The sequence below is a fragment of the Neurospora hispaniola genome (genome assembly GCF_033458365.1).
Source record: "Neurospora hispaniola strain FGSC 10403 chromosome Unknown B0T23scaffold_4, whole genome shotgun sequence".
NCBI classification, from domain to species: Eukaryota; Fungi; Ascomycota; class Sordariomycetes; order Sordariales; family Sordariaceae; genus Neurospora; species Neurospora hispaniola.
The window spans coordinates 3,636,403-3,654,549 of record NW_026944409.1 but is presented as its reverse complement, the minus strand read 5'-3'; the positions used below and the strand labels follow the sequence as shown (position 1 = coordinate 3,654,549).

General features: G+C 53.2%; 7 protein-coding genes across 7 annotated transcripts; 3 read left to right on the top strand and 4 right to left on the bottom strand.

Moving 5' to 3' along the window:
- Positions 1 to 1,295: 1,295 nt before the first annotated feature.
- B0T23DRAFT_358937 (uncharacterized protein) lies at positions 1,296 to 2,433 on the top strand (the record flags this gene model as incomplete). The annotated part of the gene is made up of 1 exon (XM_062836213.1): positions 1,296 to 2,433. The coding sequence occupies one exon, from the start codon at positions 1,296 to 1,298 to the stop codon at positions 2,406 to 2,408; it is 1,113 nt and encodes a 370-aa protein (XP_062693362.1). The 3' UTR covers positions 2,409 to 2,433.
- On the bottom strand, positions 2,166 to 6,071 carry B0T23DRAFT_442731 (survival protein sure-like phosphatase/nucleotidase). The gene is made up of 3 exons (XM_062840829.1): positions 4,625 to 6,071; positions 4,485 to 4,550; positions 2,166 to 4,158 (listed from the first exon to the last, which is right to left on the bottom strand). The coding sequence occupies exons 1-3, from the start codon at positions 5,620 to 5,622 to the stop codon at positions 2,664 to 2,666; spliced, it is 2,559 nt and encodes an 852-aa protein (XP_062693361.1). The 5' UTR covers positions 5,623 to 6,071; the 3' UTR covers positions 2,166 to 2,663.
- Positions 6,072 to 6,433: 362 nt separating this feature from the next.
- B0T23DRAFT_152456 (uncharacterized protein) lies at positions 6,434 to 7,024 on the bottom strand. Its single transcript, XM_062832562.1, has one exon. The coding sequence runs from the start codon at positions 6,871 to 6,873 to the stop codon at positions 6,577 to 6,579; it is 297 nt and encodes a 98-aa protein (XP_062693360.1). The 5' UTR covers positions 6,874 to 7,024; the 3' UTR covers positions 6,434 to 6,576.
- On the bottom strand, positions 7,025 to 8,960 carry B0T23DRAFT_152455 (uncharacterized protein). Its single transcript, XM_062832561.1, has 2 exons — positions 7,826 to 8,960; positions 7,025 to 7,767 (listed from the first exon to the last, which is right to left on the bottom strand). Exons 1-2 carry the CDS (start codon positions 8,719 to 8,721, stop codon positions 7,176 to 7,178), a joined length of 1,488 nt encoding a protein of 495 aa, XP_062693359.1. The 5' UTR covers positions 8,722 to 8,960; the 3' UTR covers positions 7,025 to 7,175.
- Positions 8,961 to 10,044: 1,084 nt separating this feature from the next.
- On the top strand, positions 10,045 to 11,516 carry B0T23DRAFT_152451 (DASH complex subunit Duo1-domain-containing protein). The gene is made up of 2 exons (XM_062832560.1): positions 10,045 to 10,552; positions 10,738 to 11,516. Exons 1-2 carry the CDS (start codon positions 10,208 to 10,210, stop codon positions 11,371 to 11,373), a joined length of 981 nt encoding a protein of 326 aa, XP_062693358.1. The 5' UTR covers positions 10,045 to 10,207; the 3' UTR covers positions 11,374 to 11,516.
- Positions 11,517 to 11,555: 39 nt separating this feature from the next.
- Positions 11,556 to 12,922, bottom strand: B0T23DRAFT_380789 (ribonuclease H2, subunit B). Its single transcript, XM_062837226.1, has one exon. It carries the CDS (start codon positions 12,508 to 12,510, stop codon positions 11,659 to 11,661), a length of 852 nt encoding a protein of 283 aa, XP_062693357.1. The 5' UTR covers positions 12,511 to 12,922; the 3' UTR covers positions 11,556 to 11,658.
- A 1,817-nt stretch (positions 12,923 to 14,739) lies between these two features.
- Positions 14,740 to 17,556, top strand: B0T23DRAFT_316742 (uncharacterized protein; the record flags this gene model as incomplete). The annotated part of the gene is made up of 1 exon (XM_062834953.1): positions 14,740 to 17,556. The coding sequence occupies one exon, from the start codon at positions 14,740 to 14,742 to the stop codon at positions 17,554 to 17,556; it is 2,817 nt and encodes a 938-aa protein (XP_062693356.1).
- Positions 17,557 to 18,147: the final 591 nt, after the last annotated feature.

Here is an 18,147-nt window from a genome sequence, read left to right as displayed (position 1 = left end):
TTTGTGCCTGGTCTTGCCTGGGTTGGTTCTTTTCTGGTGTCGGATTGGTGTGATTGGTTTTTCGGGAGGGCAGGTTAGGGAAGGGAAGCAGCTCTTTCAGTTTGATATACCACTTGGGCTTTTTTTATGTTACGTTCTTTGTTAGGTAGTTTGTTGTTGTTGTAGAAGTTGAATGTTGAGAGAGAGAGAGAGCAATAAGGCAAAACCGTTATGGCGTCACGTCAGCATAATACCTACAGTAGAGGAGAGCAAGTTTTGGTTAGTACCTGAGGTAGTTATACCTGCTTCGTCTTATTTTCGTAGGTAAGGTCGTGCCAATCATTCTGTATAGCTGTCCTTTGCTTCCATCTCGACAGAGAACTCGCAGCATTAAGCATCTCTACAAGCTCACTATTTCCCTCACCACCTTGAGAGTTTTGCGTCTTGAACCCAATTTCCAGGTCTCATCCCATCCGTCATGTCAAGGCATATGCCGGTGTCTGCTGCAGGTCTGCCTCATGCCTGCCTGCCTTGCTTGCTCTGCCAACTCCCATCCAAACCCCATGCCCTAAAGCAAGAAATACAGAGCAGTTGGAAGGCACACCTCGTACACAACACTGCAGTAGAAGAAATTCACTCACCTTTGGACGATGACCGGCACAGAAGAAGCTTATGACTCTTCAGGAAGGAACGAAGAAGCCATTCCGTTCCCAGTTTGAGTCGGCTGCAGTGGCTGATTGGGACTGCAATAAAAACTCACGGCCTCCAGGCTTTCGGCCAGTTTCTCTCTCTCTCTCTCTCTCTCTTCTTTCACAGCTTCAAGCACATTTAACCACTTTTTTCTGGGTTGAATCATCCCTTTTGCTTATCTATTTGGTCATCATCGCAGCTTTGGTTCAATAATCTTGGCCATTGTCACACTTCCGGTTCAAGCATACTGGTCTGGTCAGCCCGGCCGGTTGGATGAACATCTCCAGCTTCTCCTCTTGTCGGTTGGAAAAGGTAACTCCCATATCGCGCTATCAAGCACATCAAAATCACTCTGTATTTTCCAGAAACGGCCTGTCGAGCTGATACATACTCATCGATTTAGTTGCTCTACTCGTGGTACCGAGTCCCTTGATCTTGTCTAATCTGACTTCCAAGTCTTTAGCTGATTCATCTGACCAAAGCCGTCAGTCAACAGCCATCAAGACAATCTACTTGAACGAAAGTCTCTCACCGCCATAACAACAACAGCAACCCAAGATCAAACTGAAAAGGCACTCACCATGTCCTATTCGCAACAAAACAGCTTCCTTGTTTCAAGATCAGAAATGGTCCCCCCAGTCCCACCCTCCGGCATCTGGGCCTCCCCCATAACCCTCTTCAACCTCCGCGACAATATCGACTTCCAGTCCCAAATCTCTTACTTCCAATACCTCTCCTCGCCCAAAATCGGTCTCGCGGGCTTTTTCGTCTTCGGCGCCGAATCCGAAGCCTCCCTACTCACCCGCCAAGAACGCCGCGACCTCCTCCGCTGCGCGCGCGACTCGGTTCCTCTCGGGTTTCCCATCATGGCAGGCGTTTCGGCCCCCAGCGTGAGACAGGTGCGTGAGCACATCATCGATGCGATTGCATCCGGGGCTAATTACGTGGTTGTTTCACCACCTGTTGGGTCTGAACCGAACAAAAAGGGAACCAAGCAAGAAAATGAAACGGTGGACGCGTTTTTCGACGATATTGCCAACTACTCCCAGTTACGGATCCTAATCTCTGACGAAGACGGCGGGATCGACCTCACCAGCGAACTTATAAGCCGTCAAGCTCTGCGCCACAAAGGCAAGATCGTCGGCGCCCACTTGCGGTCCGGCAGTAACGTGGTCGGCAAAATCACCCGACTAGCCAGGGAATTCCTCCCCTCTAGAAAAGAATTTGCCATCTTTGCGGGACAAAGCGATTACTTGGTCGGCGGACTGGCAGCCGGGTCAAGCGGGTGCATCACGGCGTTTGCGAATGTGCTGCCGTGGGCGTTGGTGTGGCAGTATCATGAGTATGTGAATGGGGAGAAGAATAATGATAAGGTGAAGAGGGCGGATGCGCTGCGCGTCAGTGGGATGTTGGCTAAAGTGGAGGAACAGCTGTTAGAGAGTGGTGGGGGTATTGCCGCGATCAAGTTTGCTGCGAGCTTGTATACGGGGTGGAGGGCCGGGGTGGTGAAGGGGACGGGGACGACGCGGAGGTATCCAATGGCGACGGCGGGGCATAAGGGGATGGAACTGTTTTTGCCGAGGAAGCCACAGGCGGATATTAGTATGGAGATGAAAGACAAGATTTGGAAGGCGGTAAATTGGGCGTTGGACTTGGAGAGGGATCCGGTTGCGGATTATGATTTGTTGGAGAAGGAAAAGGCGGAGGGTCAAGGAACTGATGGCGCAAGAATGGGATAGAAAGGCATCAAGAGACGGCGAGAGGATTGTATTGCCTGGTAACCTTTGTTGTTGTGTTTGTTCAGCGGACATCACAAGATTAAGCTTCGGCAAATTGATGTAGCCAACGGTTGATGACATACGTACAAGCAAATAACTTTTTTCTATCCTTACCCCCAAATCGTACATTTATAAACTTACCATGGACACACAAGCACATACATGACTTGAAGTGGTCTTCGTTCTGATATTACCATCGCCTCTTCCACCTCAAACCTACCATCTCCTCCCCAAATCCACCTCCCTAACCAGCCTCATCTTCTCGTCTTCAACACCATCCGCCTTCTTCACCCCAACAAACCCCCCAACAGCCTCCCTCACCACCCCCTCCCAGAACCCACCCACAACCCCCTTCAACTCGCCCGTCTGCTTAAAGTCTGGAAAAGCATTAACCTCCAACAACCACGCCGTGTTTCTTCCACTCTCATCATCCGCATCCACCAAGAAATCCAGTCCATACACTTCAAACGCCTGTTCCATCGGCTGGAAATGAATCATCATTCCCCTCGCTGCCGCTTCAAACAAGTCACCCGTGACTTCACAGATCTGGTCCCAGATATTTTCTGCTTTAGATTGCGGGAAATTGTTCGGGGAAAGGGAAGGTAAGTCCCAGAAGCGGTGGACGGAGTTTTCGGCTGCGTTGGGAGAGAGGTAGGTTTGGAGACAGGTGTTGGTTAGGTGGGCTGAGAGGTCGAGTTCTTTTGCTTCTTCTGCTTCTTCGGAGTCGGGGTTGGAGTCGGGGTCAAAGGAGGTGGAAGAGGAAGTGGGGGAAAAGGGGGACGTGTAGGGAACGCCGGCGAATAAAGCGAGCATGTCCTTGTAGACGTAGACTTTGAGGGCGCCGATGGCGAGGACGTACACCCTGATATGGAACTTGCGGTTTGAGAGTTCGGGCAGCAAGAGGGGTGGGTGGATGTAGGGTTGGGCGATGAAGTGGCGGAGGTGGGAGGTGTTGATTCCGTTTCCGTTTCCGGCGTCGGAGTCGTCGTCTTTTTGGGTAGTTTCGTCGTCGTCTTCGGAATCGGAATCAGAATCGGATTCGACTTCCCAGCTGTCAAAGATGGATTGGAGCTCTTCCATCGTGCTGAACAATCGAATTCCTTGTCCGCGGTCACTCATGCTTGGTTTCAGAATCCACCATTCTACTTCCTTTTCTTTACCCTCGGCAATGAGCTGGTCGTTCTTCTCCATGCTCGCGCGCAGGTCGAATGCTTCCACCAAAGAATCGTCCAGAAACTCGGCGTAATCGACTTCGAAGGCTTCAGCCCTCTTCACGTGCGTCTTCAATGCGGAGGTAGGGTGTTTGGCGACCCAGTTCTCGACGGTGGACGACAGAAAGTGCTTGCGGATCAGGGCTTTGCGGATGATGTAGGAGTTGATGAGGGTGGTGGCGGGGTGGGACATGGCGTGGTCGAAGTCGATTGTTTCGTACGGGGTGATTTGGAGGACTTTGACGTCGGTAGAGGGAAGAAGGGTAGAGAGATGGATCTCGGGTTCCTTGTTTTCGGGTGTGAAAGGCGACGGGAGGAGGGTGTATGACGAAGAGGGGAGGAGTTTCTCGATGGCGGAGAGGATGAGTGGTTGGACGTAGGCATCTTGGTAGTCGATCAGGGCGTAGAGGTGGTCTTTGGAGTTGGTGGTGGTGGAATTCCGGATGGGGAGGGTGGTCGTCGACTTGGTCTTGGTAGCTGAGGGTGTCTCAAGAGGAGGCCTGTATCGAAGTTGGTTAGGATCGTGACCGCCAGTAAAGAAAGAAAGAAGCACACAATATTCATAGTGACAGTAGTGAGCCAGATCAAGAACAGTCTTGTCTATTTCACCATTCTATGCTCTTTCCATCTTATTAGATAGTAGGTAGTAGTTCATTATTTCTTGATCATCAACCGTGCCGTCGTTGCCGTAGTCTGTCGTCTCCATGTCTCATAACCATCTGTTGTCGTTCCTCTCATGAAAGCGCTGTCTTGTCGTCACGCCAAAGGGCAACCATAACCAAAGCCAACGCGAAACCAACGCAAAACCTATCACACACAAACTTACAGCTGCAACTCTTTGCCGTGCAGATTCTCGGCCGTATTCCAGAAGTTGGCTTTGAGCGGGGTGACACTGCAGACATCATCGTTAGCAACCATCCCCCAATCCTTCTCTCCTCTCCCAACCGAATACTTGGAAAAACTCACCTGGTATGCCCCTCCTTGACCGCCCACCCATCATTCCCCGGCGGCGCCTCCTCCACACTCCTGTAAACATCCGTAAACCTCGGACTCCACTTAAAGTGCTTATGGGTATGCAACCCTTCCCTTCCGTCCCTCTTACCATCACCCACATCCAGACCACCACCACCATCCCCCGTCTCGGCATCGGCGCCCCCGCCCTCTCTGATCCGTTCCTCATCCACCTCCTCGCCATCCACCGACCCTTCCACCTCCTCAAAACAGCTGCCCGCCCCCCAATAATTCTGCAACATGGGCGTGTACAGCACTTTACCCTCCTCCAGCCCCTCCAACAGCGGGACATTGACACTGTACAGATCCACCGATCCATCCGTCGGCCACTGCTTCCACAACGCCTCAATCACGCGCACCGACTGCCGGCTCGCCTTGGTGATGATGGCCGGGTCGTGGTTGCGGTTGAAAAAGGCATAAGACAGCGCAATGGCGCGACGCTTGCACACGGCCGCTTCCAGCGCGCCACCGAGAGTTCCCGACGACAAGGCGAACACAGCCGTGGTGTTGCGCCCGTAGTTGGGGCCGGACACGACAAGGTCAACGGGCCCGCGGTCTTGGAAGAAGTGGTAGAGCCCGATTTGCACGCACGAGGCGGGCGTGCCGTCGACGAGGATCCATTCTTCTGTTCCCGGCACGGTGGAGGGGCGGAGGTGGACGGAGCCGTGATCGGTTACGTTGACGGTTTGCTCAGAGGAGTCGGAGTCGGAAGAAGAAGGGACGAGAGCGGTGGTCAGGCCGGCGGCCGGGGAAGAGGCGGGCGGCGGGCGGTAGTAGAGCGGCTTGACGGTTTGGCCGATCATGTGGGCTTTGCCGATCCAGGAGCGTTGGGTGTGCGGAAGGCAGACGGAGACGGTGTGGCCTGCGGCTTGCAGCCCGCGGACGAGGGAGTGGACGTAGGGGGACGAGTGGGCGGAGGGAGGCCCGTCGTCGTTGACTATGAGGATGTGCATGTTGGACTGACTGGTTGTGTGAAGTGATAGAGAAGTAAATGTAGTTGTTGTTGTATGTATAGTCAGGATCCTCGACAGTAAAACCTGGGAAGAATCTTCAGATACGAGTCGTCCAGGAACCGAAGGGACAATCCGGCGTCTCTTTAAGTGTTGTTGAAGTTGGAAAATTAAATCGAGTTGCGGTTGGTCCCGAACGACGTTTTGCTGGGCCCCATGATGCGATTGCGGGGGTGGGGCCGGGCAGGATCAAAACAAGCTGAAAGAGTGGAGCGGCCCCTGGATGGATTTGGGTTCGTTCTTCGCGAACGGAATGATGATCCGAGAGACGTGTTTGTGCATATCTGCCTGACTCATTTGACTAAAAGTCGCTGCTGGTGAGAGGAATGGACAACGAGGTTGCCAGACTTTACGACTGCTCCCCTATACGTTGGCATATGCATGTTTGAGTGTCATGGAAGGGGCTGCATAACTGTGCTATCAAACTGGCTTGTCCAAAGGAGTTGACCAGTCTCTCGACGTCTCTCTCCTACAGAGTAAAAGCAAACTGCGACGTAGGGATGAAGTTGGTTGGTTCTCACCAGACCCATCAATTTAAGAGCTGTCTAAATCGTCTTGAAACCTCGTTCTCCTCGAAGCCTGACACGTTGAACACGCCAGAGACCACTTAAATTGATCGATGAGGGTTGACTAAACTATCTAGACTAACTTGTAGCCTTGCATCCAGGTTGTGTGATATCCCGATTCTATCTAGACGTCATTTGACCGAGTATCGGATGAAGTCCAGATTCATGCCCCTATGCCATCAAGTCAATGGACCACATCCCCACACAACCAGCGTCAGTCTATCTACGACCCAGAGCGGCATCAGAACATGGGTAACATGAACGGAAGAGAAAGTCTCAAATGTTTCAGTAATTGTAGCCTAGCCTGCTTTTGTCCCTCGTAAAGCAACAATCAACAAGTCAAGGAAAGAAGCGAAAACAAACTGGATCGAAAATAACAGCAGGTGCAATCTTGCCATGCTATACCATGCCATGCACTTGTACAACAGAAAGTGAGAAAAAGAAAAGGAAAACAAAAGTGGAACGAGGGAAAAGGAAGAAAGGGGATGAATGCCTTCGCTGGCCCCACCACTCCCATATTCCAGTCACAGAATCTCCCATCCAGACGTTGATAAATCACCAGACATGCAATCTTTCCATAAACGCGAAACAAAAAGTAACCACCAATCCCGAATAAGCTGCTCCACATAATTCTCTCTCTGTCTCATGTGGTATGTTCGTCGTCTTGTACCCGTGTGGCTGTCCTTGTGCCGTCTCGATTGCCCTGCCCTAAAAGATAAAACGCCTTGCGTAGTGATCCATGTTCCCAACGCCTCCAAACCCCGTTGTTGAGTGTCCAGTCCCGTCAAAAGCAATAATGTTTGAGATGTCAAAGTCAAGCCAGTGTAGTGGTCATGCCGTCCTCCGGCGCCGTAAAAAAAACCCCCCTTTTGAAAGGAAACGCACAAAGACCACCGCCCATTAAATTGTGCACCATCTGCCAGCGCGTGATCAAGTCCTAGTTCGCTTAGCTGGACCGGCTCCGACCGATGGTGTTTCGCTGGCTCTCTTTGTACCAGCACTGGAAGATGCACCGGCCTTGGTTCGACGGAACGCGTCAAATGGACTCTTCCTTCCCTTGGGTTTGGCCTTTTTAGGTGTGTCTTCTGCAGCCTTCTTGCTGCCAGCTCTTGTGGTGCGTGCTGTGGCTGGCGGTGAAGCTGGTGCTAACGGTGTCGTCTCGGGGGTGCTGGCTCTTTCCTTGTCTGCCTCTTGGGGCTCAGTAAGGGGCTTCTCCTTGGCCTCTTCGGCTGGCATCTCAGGCTCGATGACCTCCTCCTTCTCCTCCTCCTTCTCCTGTTTCTTCTCCTCTTCGGTCTTCAGGCTCTCCAAGACGTGGTCCTCAATGTCGGTGGGCGCCTCTTCGTCTGAGTCAGGTACCTTGGCCTCTTTGGGCTTGGGTGGGAACAGCAGACGCGGCTTGATGGAGGAGCGGGTGAGAGGACGTCTCAAGGGAGAGGCAACCGCACTCTCAAACCCGTCATCAGCCTCTACCACCTCCTCTTCCACTTCAGCGAACTTGCGGAACTGCTTTTTGCCGCGGCTGTGAGCTAGTCAGTAAACGTGCTCGTAATTTCAGGGGTTTCTCAGATTTCACTCACAACATGATAAGCATGCCGTCTTTGCGGCCAACTGCCTCCTCCAAACTCACCACGCCCTCACCGGGGATGTTGACCAGATTCCGGGTGCTTCGGCGGGTCGAGGTGCGCTCAGTAGTAGTGGTGGTAGTGGTGGTAGTTTTTGTTGTTGTCTTGGTGCCGTAAAAAGGGTTTTCAATGCTGTCATCAACCACCGGCACGCGCTCATGGGAGTCAGTGAAAATACTAATTTCCTCCTCCTCATTGGTCTGCTTCTTAGCGCGCGCCTTCTTGGGACTGGGCATGACCTCATTTTCGTCAACCTTTCTGCTGAAAAGAGTCTTTGTGACTCCCTTCAGTTGGGACTTGCTGCGCTCCGTCGGCGGCTTGATGGGGGTCTTGGCGGGGGTGATGAGGCTGCCAGCTCCAGTTGAGCGACCGAGGGGGGCGTGAAGGGAGCCATCTAGAGTTCTTGAGGCGCGATGAACTGAATCCAGGGCGGGGTTGACGGCGCGCTTCTTGACGGGCGTAAAGGTTGGGGTGACCATGGCCGACGATGATGAAGGTTCAGCAGCTTCAGTCTGATGATGGTTGTGATGATGGTGATGGGGTTGACGTTTTGTTGACTTTGGCGAACCTGTGGATTTGTGGTGGGGTGGCGGGGGTTGTTGTTTGTCGGCAGCAGATGAGATGTGACGTCTGGGGGTTGGTTGGGGTGAAGGGGTGCGGGCGCGGCTGCGGGATGAGGATGAGGCTGCTTGGGCCTGTGTGCGTTGGGAAATGCGTGCGGACTTGCGCGGCGTGTAGGGCTCCCAATGATCCTCAAATCCGTGAAGCGGCGCTGGCGGGGTGTGGATGTCGGATGGAGAGTGCGGGCCGGAGGGAGTCACGGCCCCGTGACTGCGAAATACCTCCATCATTTTTTACCGTACACAAACAAGGCTGACAGTATATCGGACAAACAACAACAACAAAAGTGTGCGACCAATGAGATGACCGCTACCCAGGCGACAAAGGGCCTGAAAGGACGCGATGAAGGAAGGAGTGGGATGGGATGAAAAGACCCGCCGCGCAATCGATCCTGGAATTGGCGACGACAATGGGAAGGCGCGTCAATTGGCGAATGCAGTGCAATGTGCGCGCTTCAACGGCCCGGTGTTGTCGATGCAAGGCCGACGCACGCAAGTTGATGCGATATGAATGTGTTGCGAATTCAGGTACACCCTTCTAAGGGTTGTGCTCGATGTTGTTGTCTAGATCGTCGTCGGGGTCGGGTGTCGTTATCGATGTGGTGATTGATGGTGGTGGTGGTGGTGGTGGCCGGCAAATGCGGAGATCCTTTGAATTTGAATTCCCAAGTCCAACAAACCGAGAAACCTGGAACGTGCAAAGACCAACTTAAGACAACAACAACAAAAACAACAACGGAACTTGGCGCCCGGTTTCTTTTTCCTCCTCCACACAAATCGCGCAGCAGCAACAACTCGAAGCTAGTAGAACTAGTAGTAGTAGTAGGTAATTGAACAATACGATAGAGAGTATAGTAGTGTGTAGTTGAGGCAGTATGGTATAGGTGCTTTGTGGCTCTTTGTGGATGCAGCAAATAAAAAAAATAAAAAAAAGAGGCTCAGCTGAGTGACGAAGAGGCGACAATGATGGGATGGATGTGTGAAAAAGTGGGTGGTCACGTCTTGTCTTGTCTTGTCTTGTCTTGTCTGGGGTTAGGAGCTGAGGGAGCGCAAGGCAGGCCGATGATTGCGGATGTTGTTTGGGGGAAAGAACGCCAGGAGTGCAAACCAAAGAAGGGGCTGGGGGCGGTCTGCGCCTGATTGATCTGAGAGCATGCCAGAATCACTCACCCACACACGCTCCACACCCCGGTGCACGGACCATTTAGTTGCCGTCACACACCCTGGGCTGTGGACTCAAGTCTGTCCTGTTCTGTTCTGTTCTGCTCCACGTTTCCGTCCGTCGTCGTTGGCAACCAGGGGCAGACTGGATTTTCCATTGGTCGGATCTTGGTCGCAGGCTTGATTGACAGAGCCCACAGCGCGCTAAGACGCGTAAAGTCTTTGTTCATTCATTCTGAGTCGCGTCTTTGGCTCCCTTGCCCTTGGAGGTCTGTTTGTCCACTTTGCCCTTGCCGAAAAGTGTCCACCGTCCCTTGCGAAGATGTCCACTTTGCTGTCCCTGTCCAATCCCGTGGTTGCAGGGCCGATTTGACGCCTGGCCTTGTTAGGCACAGGGTGTAATTTGATCAACGTCATTCCCAGGGCCTTCATTGCGTGCATCCGCATCCGTGCACCGGCAATTCAGTCAAAGTCAACAACGGCAGCTCTCGAACTACCCCAGATCGTCAACCACCTTGTCCAAGACGACGACGACAACGAAGCACCGCCAAATAAAATGTCAGACGATCGAATGGAAATCTCCGACGAGGAGGGTTCCTCCCTCTTCGCATCGCCCACTCATCCTCCCACCTCCCGCGCCCATCCCCCGTCGCAAGCGCAGCAACAACAGCAACAACAGAAAACCCCCGTCGCTTCGAGCGCAGCCGCCGCCGCCGCCGCCTCAACATCCAAGGACCCCAGCACCAACCAGAGCAGCGGTAGCCGCTCATTCGGTATCGACAACACCACCATCGAGAGTCGCGAAGCCGCTCTACAGCGCGAGTTAGAAGGAGTGCGCAAGATCAACCAAGTAATCGAAGGCGTCATTGGTACATTGGAGCGCGCAAAAGGGAATATGGGTGTATGTTTGTTTGTTTCTTTCTTTCTTTCTTTCTTTCTTTCTTTCTTTCTTTCTTCCGATACCCCCTTCCATGTGTTTACCCTCGCAGGTTCACAGGTTCTCGGGTCGATCATCCGTTCCCAACCTTAACTATACCTCTTTCTCTTCCATCCCGCCAATTTACTAACAAACCATGTCTTCAACAGACTGTAACCCGCACCATCCACTCGGCCTCCCACCTCCTCACCACCTGGACCCGCATCCTCTCCCAAACCGAGCACAACCAGCGCCTCCTGCTCAACCCCTCCTGGAAGGGCGCCACTGCCGACCTGGTCGAAATTGAAGCCGAAGCCCTCGAGCGCCAGCGCGAAGCCGAACGGAAGGCCGCCGAGGCGGAGCGCAAGCGGGAAGAGGCGCGCCGCAAAGCAGAAGAAGAGGCAGAACGGAGACGGTTGGCTGCTGCGTCGAGTGGACTGAGACCAACGAGGGGAAGGCCGAGGAGTCGATCCGTGGGAGTGGCGAGTTCGAGGTATGGAATTGGAGTTACCAGAAGTAGTGCGACGGGGACGAGAGGAGGCAGGTCTGGGTCGGGGGTGGGAAGTTTGGTTGGGACTGGGAGGACGGGAACGGGGACGGCAGGCACGGCGGCTGGAAGAGTGGGCATGACTACTAGGAGTGGATTGGCTTATCGACCGGCTGGGGCGACAGGGACGTCAGGGATACCGAGTGTAAGAGGAGGGAGAGGAGGGACAACGACGACGACTAGGGGCGCGAGGGGTGGAAGTACGACGACGACAAGAGGGGCGAGAGGTGGTACAACAAGAGGTGGAAGTGCGCGTTGAGAAAAGGAAGGGAAGGGATGAAAGTGTGCTGGACATGCTTATGATCATGACCACAACCATGACGATGACGAGAAGAAGGATATGTTAGAATGCTGCAAAACTCCTCAAAGGAGAAGGCCATGTCATTTTAGAAACCCCCATATACCCAATACCGATATACAGATACCCAAACCAAACCAGACCTTTTAATTGAAACCTTTAGAAAAAAACGCCATTTTATGATCCTTCCCACATTATATCATTGCCTTTTCCCTTTTCCCCTATTCCCCTATCTAAACAAAACTGCTACGTCTTCTTCTGAAAAAAACTCGTCAACTTCATCATCCCCCTTGTGTTCACCTTGGCCAGCTCCTTGACTCCCCGACTCACACCCGCCTTTTTCGCCTTTTCTTCCTCTTCCTTTTTGCGTCTCTTCTCGGCCCGCTCAAACGCCTCTTCTTCGTCTCCCGCTATGCGCTTCCGCGAGAAATCGCTATGCGACCGCGACGCCACCGCTTCTTGGCGGAGCTTGGCTAATTGCGCGAGGTAGGCATCTAAGGGGGTAAAGTCCACCGATGAGGGACTGGACAGAGAAGATTTGAGGTGTGACGAGAGGGATGGGGGGAGGTAAGAGGAGGTGAGGAAGTTGAGGGATACGCGGAGACGTTGGAGATTGAGGATTTCCGGGGTGGGGATGAGGGAGGGGACTACTTCTGCTCCGGCTCCGGTTCCGGCTCCGGAGGTGGAGGTGGGGGTAGCGACGGCGGTGGTGGCTTCGGAGAGGGACGAGGTGGTCGTCGTCTCTTCTTGCGACTCAGTGGACACAGTGGTATCCGACCTCGAAATCACCGTCGTCCGAATCCCCACAATCGGCGCCTCCAATGCTTTCGCAACAAACTTCTCTTCCATACTCTTGGGCAGACCACCTTCACTCATGCGCTTGGCTTTCGATAATAGCTCCTCGACGAGTTTACTCTCGTTCAACCGGAACATGGTCTCATCGCCCGCCTCTACGGTGTCGCAAACGGCCGCCATACGCTTCTCTAGCAGGTTCCGCGCTTGAGGCCATTTAAGCACTTCCAAAAGGTGGTTCTGCCGCTTCCCGTCACTGTCCTGTTCCGATACGGCGTCAAAGTGGTCGTCGCTCGAGAGGAACATGCGCTGCTGCTTCTTGTCTGCTGCTGCTAGGGCGGGCAGCACGAGAAAGAGGGGGTCGATTTGCGTGGCTACGTAGAGCTCCGAGTCCTTTGCGGTTTGCGCGGGGGTGATGGCGGTGGTGCCGTCTGGGAGTTTGGCGCTGTCGATTAGCCAGCTGCGTGGGGATTTCTGTTGGGCCGCGGCGATCTTGGTGAACTCGTAGAAGCTGCCCGAGTCGGGGCAGACGAGGTAGCGCGTAGGTTTGGCATAGCGCGGGTTCTGGAGGGTGACGATGCGGGATTGGGGGGTGGCGGACTTGGGGAGGATGAAGATGCTGGGAGGAGATTCGACTTCAGGCGCGAGGGTGTAGATTGAGCTGTTGCTGGAGGTGGTGCTCTTGGACTTGGTCTTGGAGGAGGAGGAGGAGGAGGAGGCGGATTTCGCATCCTGGGAGTCTGCGGTGCTGGCCTTGGATCGGGTTGTTCGTGGCATGGCTATTTGCGCACTCTCTTCTTTCCGAGATTAAAATGTTTTGCTCGTGTCTTTGGTTGTTCTTGTTTTGATGGGATATCGCCAGGGTCCTCCAAAGTCCGGAGTCCAATGGCTGACCCAGCTCTCCACAGTGAGCGGCAGGACCCCTGACCATCAATCGCGAGATTCGCTGGAGACCAACCGACGCGACTGACCGCGATTTCCCATAGCATAGCGCGCCCCACCTTGTTTAAATGACCCACTGACACGCCTTCCCCAACTTTTCACTTTGTCGTTTGCGCTTTGCGAGATCGCGTTGTCTTGGAGATGATACTCCACTTTTCAGCACAAGTGTGCCCTTTCGGAGTTTCTCACTGGTCCCTTCACTCCATCTTCAGCCCGACTTGTCGATACTTGAATTCCCCGCTGTCGTTGTCCCACTCACGCCCGCTGTTGATGGCTTGTCAATGCCACTGTCACTCTCCCTACCTACTCTTGTCACCAAAACAGAAACAAGCATCTGCACCCAAACATCACCATTCCAATTCGGGCCTTTCGATCCAGATCCATCCAGTCTTCCATTGCACTTACTTGCTTGCCTTGCACTTGTCACGTACCAACCAGCCTTGATACCATTTCACGATCTCGATCTTTTTTCTTTCGTTAGTTGTCAGTCAATTTGTGGCTCCTCGTGAGACATCCACTTTCTTCAGTTGGTCACTCATTGGTAAAAAAAAAATATCTTCATCTTTTCTTTCCATCTTCCATACTGCAACGCAGCCTGACTTGACAGTCCACGTATAATCTGTAAGTGTACCCAAAAGCCTGGAAGATTGTGAAAGACTTAAAAAAAATCCTCAAGGCCTGAATGGAGCCTTGTGGATTGCGGGCACCTCGGTTGTCGATCAGATAGAGTTACGTCTACACTTCTTGTAGCTGCTCAATGTTTGCACTTCTTCATCTATCTTGGGATTGGACCTATTCTTGGCCGCCACGACTGACTGACTGTGTGGTTATTACACCATCGATGACTTTAGATTTGCCTCGAGTTCCTCAACCAACCTAGGAGTTCCACTGGGCCGACGAACAAACAAACCTAAACACACTTTTTTTACGAACCACACTACGATCATTTCCGAACTCTTCTCTCGTTCATCTCTTCTTCCGCTTCCACCGGCCACGTCCACCGACCGCACCATCCATCTCACCCTCGGGCGCCTCCCTGCATAACACCATCCAGCCTGCAGTCCTTCCCTTTGGCGACCAATGTCTGTGAATGTCGTCCTTGCCGCACACTAATTGGCCGCCCAAACAGCCATAGCCTGCCCTTCGGTTTGGTCCCGTCCCATCCTTGCATGCAAACCTGGAACCTGCAACATCGATCCTGAATTGAACCACCAACACACACACCCACACACACACACCACCCCGCCGCCGCCGCCCGGTCAATAATCCAAATCCGATCTCCGCTCTCCATCCCGTGCCCGTCTCCCTGGCTTCCGCTTCTGCCCTGGGCCACCAGTCCAGTCGAGTCGCATTGGGCTACTCGATAACCTTGGGCAGAGACGATCCCCGTCACCTCGGCGATACATACTTCAAATCACATTCCCGGAAACAGCTTTCTGGGTTCGGGTTGCCAGTGTTCGAACGCAACAAAAGGTCATGGCGACACATTGGCCACCCCGGTCTCCCCACGAAGCTCTCATCAGCACCCCGCGAGGCCGCCAGCGCTTTCGTGAAATGCAAACATCGCCCACCCCGTCGCCGTCCAGACTCAGAATGTCCCGTTCGAACCCCGCCCTAGCGGCGCGCTACACCGACAATGAGGACGCCGTTATGATTGACGTGGACGACCTGGAGGATGACGATGACGAAGACGAGGAGATGGTACAGCTGAAGCTGCAGGAAATCCAAGCGCGCATGAAGTTGAAAAAGATACAAAATGCAAAGGCGCAAAGAAGGGCTAACTCGTCCATGGATGCACGATCGAATGGAGGCCGACCAGAAAGCGCTTCGGCCAACAACAACAACAACAACAACAACAACTCGATGCAACCCCCGGCCGGACTTCCCATTCAGTCAAGGTTAGCTGCGGCAAGAGATAGGATGGAACAACAGTCAAATCCCGTTCAGATCCCCGCTTCTCCGGTCAGGAGGGGACGTAGTGAATCCGCTCCTCAGCCACCTCAGTCCCCCACGAGGCTCATGTTGGGAATCGACAAGGGACGAAAAGCGGCCGACATGTCACTGAAAAGGGCGCCCACATTACGAAAGGTCGAAAGCGAACGTTCCTCCCAGAATCTGAACTCCCAACAGTCAGGCTACTTGCGACGGTCCATGACGACATCCTTTAGCCAAGATCAACCCAGCTCCAGCTCCCGTCGTCCTGTGAGCTTCGACGGGCGGGCAAGTTCTTTCTCGCAGGCAGAAGAAAGACGTCCCTTAAGTTTCAACGAGCGGCTAGCATCCGCCAGGAACGAAGAGCAGGAGCGCAGGGAAAAAGCACAGAGGATACAGAAGATCAGGAGTAATGCCTTCAGTATTGGCAGGGAAGAGATGGAGGAGTACAAGACAAAAGCGGTGGACGTTCCCGAAGTTCCCTACAAGGCTCCGGAATATTCTCGGGACGATATCCTGTCAGCGACTGCAAGATCTTCATCAAGGCCAGCCATGAGCGCATCATCATCGTTCACACAACCAAGCTCAACACAAGTCAACTCGGACAATGAACCTGGCTTCGAACCTTATTCAGGTCTTCGCCTGTCCAAGCGCATTCTTCCCCATAATGTGGTCACTCGCGCTATTACAGGCAAGAAGACCTACGGTTTGAAGGACCTTTTGCGGCAAGTCAAGGCGCCTGACTGGTCCCTTCCTGATGTCGAGTCTGATGTAGTCGTTTTCGCCATCGTCGCAACCAAGTCTGAACCGCGCAGCCATCGTAGTGATGGCAAGCCCTTGCAAGAACGCGGCAAGTACATGGTCATCAGCCTCTGTGATCTTCAGTATGAAGTGGAACTGTTTCTCTTTAACTCCGGATTCGACCGCTTCTGGAAGCTCACGCCGGGAACCATTCTCGCCATCCTCAACCCCACCATCATGGCGCCAAAACAGGGGCAGCAAGATACCGGTCGGTTCTCGTTGGTGATCAACAGCGATGAGGATACCATTTTGGAGATTGGTAATGCGCGCGACCTAGGCTATTGCAAGAGCATCAAGAAGGATGGCATGCTTTGCAAGAGTTGGGTCAACCTCCGTCGTACAGAGTATTGCGAGTTTCATACCAACGAAGCAGTCACCAAGTCGAGACAGGGAAGGTTGGAATTGAATAACTCTTTCGGGTTTGGAGACAAATATAAGCAAAACTCTAGGTACGCCAAGAGTGAAGAGGCCAAGAGAAAAGAGGAGGAAATACGACTGAGGGGTCAATACGACCGGTCAACCGGTAGTCACTTCTTTATGAACCGTACTGCCGCGGAGCTCATTGATGGCGGTGGCATGGCTGATCAGGCTGAGAAGAAGGAGGCTATCAAGAGAAGCTTGGCGAGGAAGGAGAAGGAAGCTGAGATTGCAAGAAAACTGGGCGAGGTGGGTGGTGGTGCTGGGAGAGATTACATGAGTCGAGCCGCCGGTGGTCTTCGCGCAAGTTTCTCTTCTACCAATTCAGTACCCATGTCAGGCTCTACCTCCTTCTCGTCAGCCACAGCTTCGACACCCATGTCGTCACTGTCCGGCCACAGCCAAAGCAACAGCACAAATGACCCGCTAGGCTTTGGCGGCAGACCCCGATATGATCTCCAAGCCCTCGGTCTACTCCGCAAAAAGGGCGAAGAACAACCCAAAATCGATCTCGGTCCAATAAAGCGCAAGCGTCCCGAGTCCGCCCAGTCAAGCGAAAACAGCTTTAGCAAATCCAACTCTACCAGCAGCGCAACCATCACCCCCTCCAACTACACCACCAACACGAAAGCCCCCTCCTTGGGCTGGGGCTCCAGCCTGCGCGACAAGCTTTCGAGAATGAAAGAAGGCGAGCGGCTCAACCTTTCCCACCGCCCCAGTAATTCCAGCATGCGCGATTCCACCCCCGCCCTCACCAACTCCTCGTCCACCACCGCTTCGACCGGCCTCACCCCGGCCATCAACCGTCTCTCCACCTCCGCTAGAGACTTCAACTTTACAAACTCCTCCTCCAACACCCAGACCAACCTCCCCAACCGCCCCTCGCCCGCCGTCCGCTTCTCCGCCGCCCCCAATAATTCTTCTGGTCCTACAACCACCACCAACGGTCCCACCACTTCCCACCACCACCACCACTCCTCCTTATCCTCCTCTCGCCTCCTCGGCGTCTCCGCCTCCGCACGTCTAGCAGCCGCGAGAGCAGCCGCCGCTGCACAAGCTGCTGCTGCTGCCGACGGGCACTCGCAAGGGTCGCAACCGCCTGTCAGAAAAAAGACGCGGTTCGTCACGGATAAGGGGATCAGAGAGGCGGGCAGGGATAGTTTGGGGGACAAGGGGTTTTTGATGAGTGCGGCGCAGAAGAATAGGAGGCAGGTGGTGTTGAGTGAGGATGATGATGATGACTTGATTGTTTTGAAATGATCTTTTTGTCCGGGCACATTGCACTGCTGGATATGATTCTTAGGAGAAATGTGCATGGACCATGCATTAGGATATGGATGCATGTTGCTGAGGTGGGGTGGGTTTGTAGTAGTGTAGTGGAATTGCGAAGAGGTTGTGGCATGTGATGTCTGGATATACTACGGCGGTCGGTTGGTCTATCGGTCTATCGATCGATAGGGTATCTTTCGGCTTCGTTGACGTCTGTACTCTGAATGGATGGATGGATGGCTCTTCAGCAGAGGTTTTTCTTTATAGACTGGTATGGTATGGTATGTCTGGTATGGTACGGCTTCAACTGTTTTTGATTGGGACATTGCTTGGGACATGATGGATAAGGATGGATGGATGGGGTTTCGGATAACTTTGAATCTTTCTCTTGTATGATGAATTGAATGACCACACAACACAACACAACACAAACATAAGGAATGGATACATTACATAAACTGGTGTTAATGGATATGGCTTGCTTCTCTCTTTGTGTGTCTCTCCCTTCCTTTTTTCTCTTCTTTATTTTATACCTACTACAAATTTATAAGCACTGAGGTTGAATGTTATATATACCTACCT

What these genes read in the sequence shown, in the direction of transcription:
- B0T23DRAFT_442731 (XM_062840829.1), bottom strand. Translation starts at nt 5,622, where the DNA reads ATGCACATCCTCATAGTCAACGACGACGGGCCTCCCTCCGCCCACTCG. An exon ending in GTCAAGGAGGGGCATACCAG is followed by an intron (nt 4,551 to 4,624) that starts GTGAGTTTTTCC and finishes TGATGTCTGCAG; the next exon opens with TGTCACCCCGCTCAAAGCCA. An exon ending in CACGGCAAAGAGTTGCAGCT is followed by an intron (nt 4,159 to 4,484) that starts GTAAGTTTGTGT and finishes ACTTCGATACAG; the next exon opens with GCCTCCTCTTGAGACACCCT.
- B0T23DRAFT_152456 (XM_062832562.1), bottom strand. Translation starts at nt 6,873, where the DNA reads ATGTGGAGCAGCTTATTCGGGATTGGTGGTTACTTTTTGTTTCGCGTT.
- B0T23DRAFT_152455 (XM_062832561.1), bottom strand. Translation starts at nt 8,721, where the DNA reads ATGATGGAGGTATTTCGCAGTCACGGGGCCGTGACTCCCTCCGGCCCG. An exon ending in GACGGCATGCTTATCATGTT is followed by an intron (nt 7,768 to 7,825) that starts GTGAGTGAAATC and finishes ACTAGCTCACAG; the next exon opens with CCGCGGCAAAAAGCAGTTCC.
- B0T23DRAFT_152451 (XM_062832560.1), top strand. Translation starts at nt 10,208, where the DNA reads ATGTCAGACGATCGAATGGAAATCTCCGACGAGGAGGGTTCCTCCCTC. An exon ending in GCGCAAAAGGGAATATGGGT is followed by an intron (nt 10,553 to 10,737) that starts GTATGTTTGTTT and finishes TGTCTTCAACAG; the next exon opens with ACTGTAACCCGCACCATCCA.
- B0T23DRAFT_380789 (XM_062837226.1), bottom strand. Translation starts at nt 12,510, where the DNA reads ATGTTCCTCTCGAGCGACGACCACTTTGACGCCGTATCGGAACAGGAC.